Here is a 6,993-nt window from a genome sequence, read left to right on the forward strand (position 1 = left end):
TAAACATCATTTAAATTGCATAAAATTTTCATGAGGTTGTCTACATACAATATACTGAAAAATTCTGTGTAATTAATGGGTGTTTTTTAGGTCAAATAATGGACACAGGATATTACATTGTGCTCCTTTGTGTTGTGTCCAAAACATGAAAATTCAGAGCCGTGTTGACCAGTAATGAGGCTGCAGCCGCCACACATCCTGAAGTGTAGATGTGAGGTGGTCATCGCTGCCTGCAGCTTTAATTATTATTACTGGAAACTAGGGGTGCAAATATTAAACTATTGATTTTTCAAGGGTTGCAACCGAGGAGATTAATGTGCTCATCGTCTCCTTTATCATTTAGTCTGTAAAATGTCAACAGTGAAAAATGTCTGGAGGTGACATCACCAATGTGTTGTTTTGATTGACCACAGAGATTCTGTCCACTGTGACAGGAAACAGAAAACAGCCTCAGAAACTCAGAAACACTTGCAGCATCTGCTGTGTGTCTGAAGAAAAAAACACCACTTCAAAGATGACAAAATAAATGGACAAAATAGAACATTAAAGGTCGTAATCTTGGCTTTAGAAAATGCAGATCAATACTTTTTGCCTTTTTTGGACATTTTATAGACCAAATATCTAACTGATTAATCATGAAAATGATTGACAGATTGATCGACTATGAAAATAATCTCAAGTCCAAGTCATGTTGTAGCAATGAAATAAATGTCAATGCAAAAATAAAATGTTTAAATCAAAATATTTAACCAAATGATGACCTTAAAATCAAATTGTGGATTTGGAGAATGGTGACACACCTTCAAATTACAACAGTTAATCTGTTGCTTTCTGGGCCCCTGGGAGCCCCATGGTAGCTGGTATGTCCTGCTGATAATCCAGCTTTGATTTTTCACAAAAAGTATTTTCTCCCTTATGAAATTCTGAATGGAGGAAGAATAAATAGACCATATGGCTAAACTAAACACAGTATCTCTAACCTTAGTCAACCGTTAACGTTACGCCCTCCTCTCACAACACCCTGAGTGCTTCACATGTACACAGGCGAGTCAGCAGTCAAGTATTCTACATCATTTGGTCCAGGTGAGCTATAAAACAAGAATCCACAAGTTCTGTGTGTCCGAGCGACGATCAGAGCTCGTCGTGGCGCTGCGGCTCCTGGCTGGGCTGGATGAAGACGCCCTCCATGGAGCGCCACCAGTTGTGCTGGTTGGGGGAGCTCATGCCGTGCACCTCGCGCTGGCCGCGGATGGGGTGGCCGTACTGCTCTCCCGTCACACTCAGGAAGACCTCTGTGCCCACGTGTTTAAAGCGCACAGCCTCGTCGCGCTCCCAGTGGACGCCGTCGCACTGCACTGACCACACGTCCAGGTCATCGCCCTCGCCGTTCTCTCCGAAAGCGCTGACCTCCTGCAGATGCCACAGAAACACGGAGGAAAAGAAACATTTGTAGAAACCATGAAACATCAACAATGAGTGTATCCCACTGTCAAGTACTGTGTGTGCCATAAAACTCTATTGTAGTCCAAAAACATTTAAAGGGCCAATTCACCCTAAATTCAAAAACGCATATTCTTCCCCTGGCCTGTAGTGCTGTTTATCCATCTAGATAGTTTTGGTGTGAGTTGCAAAGTTTTGGGAGATATCAGCCATAGAGATGTCTGCCTTCTCTACAATATAATTGGATTAAATGGCCCTCAAACCAGCAAAAAAAAAATAGAGAGAGCACCACAAGCTGAGTGCCATTTAGTACCATTAAACTGGAGAGAAGGCAGACCTCTCAACAGCTGATATCTCCAAAACTCCAACATCTAAATGGATAAACAGTACTACAGGCGAGGGGGAAAATATGCATGTCTGATTTTGGGGCAAACTGTCCTTTAAAAACAGATGTATAATATGTATAAGAGTGAGTGTGTGTCACTGTCTGACCTGGTTATTAGACAGAGGGGAGCTGAAGTGGTGTGTGTGGAGGTTTCGGCCAGTCTTCATGTGTGTGATGCGGATGGCCTGACCACACTTGATGGCCTCCCCACGCTGACACGGACGGTTGGGCTTCCCACGGATCTGCCAGTAACTGTTGGCGTCGTCTGCGTTCTCCACTCCAGTTACAGACTGCTGTCCACTACCTATACACACACACACACACACACACACACACACACACACACACACACACACACACACACAGAAGGCATTAGTGACAAGTCCCACTGAGCTCTGCTGGTCAGACAGAAGAACTCTTAAACTTGATTAAGTGTAATTTCAGTTGTGAAGTGATGGAAACACGGACTTGTTTGTGTAACCCATGGACTATCAGTGCCAACAGTAAAACACACACTGTGCTGAGTGATAACAGGCTTCAAGGTTGATGCCAGGCCCATCTGTTAAAATGTTTTGACCACCTCCACTTCACCCCACCTCCCCCAAAACCCTCTGCTGGAATAAGACTTCTTTGCTCAAACATTCTGTGTGTCACTTAGTTTGAGGCTTTTTGATTCTATCACCCATTCTTGAGAATCATGTCTTACCAAAAAAAAACCAAAACCTTTTATTAATAACACTGTAATTCAAATTTTTGGAAACAATAATTCACAAGTTCAAACAATTTAAAAATGTATTAAAAGCCTTCAAAATCTAAAACTGACAATACTTACTGATAACATTGGTATAAAAATGTGCTATTAAAATTATCTTTGTTTTAAAATAGATTCCTTTAAAATGTTTGCCCTTTAGAGTTGTGTGCCGTATTTCTGTCAACTTCATCAGATTTTTACAGAAACATGATTCGATCAGGCATAGAAAGGGTTAGCTATACCCTAAGGACCCCTGTTTCAGTTCCTGGTTTAAAAAAAAAAGCAGGAATACTGCTCAAGCACTGGTAAACTTTCTATTTTTCAGCAAATTTATTAAAGAATTTTGCCACCAGATGTGTCTCAACCATAACATGTCAGCTCCGTAGCCCTTCTAAATCAAAGCTAAATAAGAACTATGGTTTGAAATGTGTATTTTGATTAACATTAAGAGAACTCAGACACTTTAAAAAATAAAATGTCTGTATTTAATTTTTAAAAAATGAATGACCAGGAGGTTGGCCTGTTACACGGTTTAAAAGCCAAGAGTTTGATTTTTTAAAATATATTTTCGATCACAATTCAAGAGTAAAAAACAAAAGCCCTTCAAAATATGATTTTGTCCCAGTTCTCAAGAATGAGTGAAATATAACTTTATTTACACATCACGCAAACACAATTGAAACTAAAATAAAGTGTTTAAAACAGATTTTCACACAAGATCAACAAATATTAGAGTAGTGCAGTACTGGGGCTGGGCAATGTGTGAAATAAACCCCAACATGATGATGCAGGACCCTGATGCAAAGCGGATACATTAAATGCAAACCACCATGAAATCTCATGAGGAACACACCCCGGTTCATAAACCACCTATCATATTCTTTGATAATGAAGTGTGCAAGTGTGCAGATGTGTTATTCAGTTGCACCATCACCATGCGACACAACCACAGAAAAAGCGTGGAGTGAGTAAATGAGTGCAGACGGTGAGGAAATTGTTAATAAAAAAGGACAGATCAGTTCACCAATTTGTAATATGTATCATTCATTTATTCTGATTTATTTTATGCAAGGACACTTGGACACATGGACAGGTGGACAGATAGAGCCAGGGATCGAATCACCAACCCCGTTGGTCAACCCTCGGGACTCTTCCTGGCTCCGCCCTGTTCTCTGATTACAATGATAGCTGACCAGACAGGGGGACAGTTTGGGGACACTTTCTATCCCAGCCTGCTCTAAAGCTAACACCAGCTAGCAGCTGTCTGCAGATAGCACACTGAGTCATTAAAAGAAGGGCCAGTTGAATTATTTTCTGCTCTGTCTCTACTGAAACTGATTATGAAACTGGCTCTACTTGGCTGATGAATCTCGCAGTGATCATAGCTGAAGAGGATAACCTGGTCTATTCTAAAAAGCACTGGCTGCAGCATTGACAGGAAGTTTAACAAATAAACAAACAGAAATGTATTTTAATTCAATAATAACACTGGCTGAATAACACGTCCTAAAATTTAAATACACAACTTCAAAACTAGAGCCAGACCAATGATATTATCAACCTGATACTGGTCTGTCACAGCTATAGTGGACTTTTAATCACTCATTTATGAAATCAAATAGCACTCTGGGATAAGGTCTTCTTAAAATGATTGATACGTGCTCTTTTTTGATGATTTCATATGAAGAAAAGCTCCTGTTTTTTTTTTTTTTTAAAAAGCAAACTCTGTTGAGTGACAGTATATTAGCATGGTGTTAAAAGTGGAAAAAAACTTTGTAAAGTTTAATGATTGGGAATTACTCTAAATTCAGTCATGTCACTTTGCATGAAAATATGCATATACACCAACATGTTAACATCTTATATTATCACACAACACATGAAACTAACAGAACTGAAAACCAAAGTTGTTCTGCACCAGAGGAAACTCAGCAGACGTGTGATAAAATATGTATAACACATTTTAACTGTGCCTAATTTATCACACAAATATAATGTGGATGACAGTTTTGCAAATGCTTTCAGATTTAAGTTGTTATTTGTGTCATGTTATTATACAAGCCTGTCTTGAACGACTGAAGAGTCAGGTGTCAGTCTGCTGTGGCTCAGAGGCACAGTGGAGCCTCATTTGCCTTCACACTCTTCCTGTACCACTTTCATATTCTCTATTTGAATAAATGTCTCTTATCACCACTTTAGTAGGTGTTGGTGAGTGTAAAATAGATTAATGTGGGTGACGATAGGTGAATAGATGTGTGTCGATAGCTGTGCTGGTTAGATAGATAAAGTAAAAGCTATAAAGAACTGACAATAGTAGAGCTGAGAGTATAGTGCCACGTTAGCACAAGCAGCCACAAGTGAAACAGTAATTCGGGCCATTTTCCTGTCAGAATAATGCACTAAACCAAATAGAGACTAATGATTCTTGTAAGGAAATTAGGTTGTTGCAGCAGTAACTGGTAACTTAAAAAGATGGAAGGTAAGTAGTAAGGGAGTAATATAAACACAAGACCAAGAAATGAGCAGATGCATTCACTGGAAAAACATAATGAAATACAGAATTAACAGCAGGATGAGCAGAACTGTGAAAAAAAAAGTCAATTAATTTCCATTTTATCATTATGATATCAGAATCTTCATCATAGCATGGGATAGATGAATCAATTCAAGATGCCTACATCACCCTGTTGGGATTTTTTTAATGACCCAGTCACTGTATGTTATAATGCTTATTACACAGCTACTTGCTAGAAAAAAATAATAATTTGACAAAACATATTAATTTGAAAATAATTTTATTTTATAAATATTTGTATTGCTCCCCCAGAATCTGTGATGAGTCTGTTATTCATGACACCAGTCTGATACCAGTCTTGCTGCTGTAATTGACCAATCAGAAGCAATCATTTAACAAAGCTTTGTTGTGATGTATAGAATGGGGCTGCAGCTAAACATTATTTTCATTAACGATTAATCTACTGATCATTTTCTTGATTAATCGAATTGTTTGGTCCATAAAATGTCAGAAAATAGTGGAAAATGTTGATCACTATTTTACAGAGCACAAGCTAATGTCCTCAGATATCTTGCCAAGGGAAAACTGTATTCCAAACAAATATTTTGTTTCTGAGTTGGTACAGTATTAATCTCATTATGGGCTTTACTTTGAAAGGTTTGACCGGAAGTGTGGTGGTTTACATAAAGCAGGCATTGACACCGGTGTAGCCAAAGATAGCCAACTTTAATTAAAGCCCGATGAGAAAGTGGGGGTGTGGTATTTGATACAATATAGAGAGACATATAGGTGACACATTTGATTCTCTACACTAAAATACGAACTTGCTGCTTAGCTAACATCCTACATCCTGCTGCTATCGTGTATGGGGAAACAATACCAAACTACATTGACAAAATGACAAATTTATATTTTTCTACTTCCCATGCACAAGAAAAAGCCTCTAGGAGATTACTTGACACATTACTACATTCAAAGACATCTCTTAATCATTTCGTCGTAAGACGAGAATGTTTGTCTCGATTAAATTTCAAGTTATAGGATTTATTCACTTGTTCACCTGTCATTCCCACAGTACTCTTCCATCTCATAGTCCGCACTGGGTGGCAACGTTCGTGAGCGGGTGTCATGTGTACAATTTGACATTTAAAGAAATAGAGGAGTGCCTACTAAAAACATTTTTATCATACCGAATCTACCACAGAGTATCAACATAAAAGGCCTTGCGTTTGTTATCTGTTGTGGTTTATCAATGTTGGCAGACGAGCAAGACAACTTTAAATTGTATGATTTTTGAATGGAATTTGGCATACCGTTCTCTGATAATGCATGCTGGAGTTGGAGAGACAAACACAACCCGGTTCCATCTTCTGTGTCGTCGTAGGTTTAACATCTAGCTGTACATGTGTGTGAATGTGTGTACAGGTACACCGGCTGTTTAAGTTTAGTTACCTGAGCCGTATTTGACATCGTGGGAGTGGAGGCGGACGTTGTGTCTGGTGTTGAGCAGTTTGACCAGCGAGCCGCAGGTCACATAGTTGAGCTCCGAGTCTCTGCCTTCACTGTTTGACCACAGCAGCACAAACAGCAGTGATTTAACAAAAACATGGACAGCGTGAATTATCTCCATCTTTATGTCTCTGTTCTCACACACTGAAGAGGATGAACAGTCACTTTCAAACGTTACTGCTGCTTTCGACCAATCACAGCTTGACAAGTCCTAAAATACGGAAGTAACTGTCGACATGGGATTGGTCAACGTGTATGTGCGGTCATGTTTAGTGACAATCCGGAAGCATCAAGTATTTATGACTAGAATATTTAAACATCTTAGCATACTGTACGATTGTATCTATTTTTTGTATCTTATTTTAGTATTTTTTAATATATTTATTTTTATAT

The 6,993-nt window shown here is 38.9% G+C and overlaps 1 protein-coding gene across 1 annotated transcript; it reads right to left on the bottom strand.

Annotated features, from left to right (window-relative positions):
* Positions 1 to 730: 730 nt before the first annotated feature.
* sdf2l1 (stromal cell-derived factor 2-like 1) lies at positions 731 to 6,785 on the bottom strand. The gene is made up of 3 exons (XM_084729235.1): positions 6,544 to 6,785; positions 1,933 to 2,129; positions 731 to 1,410 (listed from the first exon to the last, which is right to left on the bottom strand). Exons 1-3 carry the CDS (start codon positions 6,719 to 6,721, stop codon positions 1,132 to 1,134), a joined length of 654 nt encoding a protein of 217 aa, XP_084585361.1. The 5' UTR covers positions 6,722 to 6,785; the 3' UTR covers positions 731 to 1,131.
* Between the last annotated feature and the right edge of the window lie 208 nt (positions 6,786 to 6,993).

Source organism: Lutjanus erythropterus, chromosome 10, assembly GCF_056507025.1.
Source record: "Lutjanus erythropterus isolate fLutEry1 chromosome 10, fLutEry1.hap2, whole genome shotgun sequence".
Classification (NCBI taxonomy): domain Eukaryota; kingdom Metazoa; phylum Chordata; class Actinopteri; order Lutjaniformes; family Lutjanidae; genus Lutjanus; species Lutjanus erythropterus.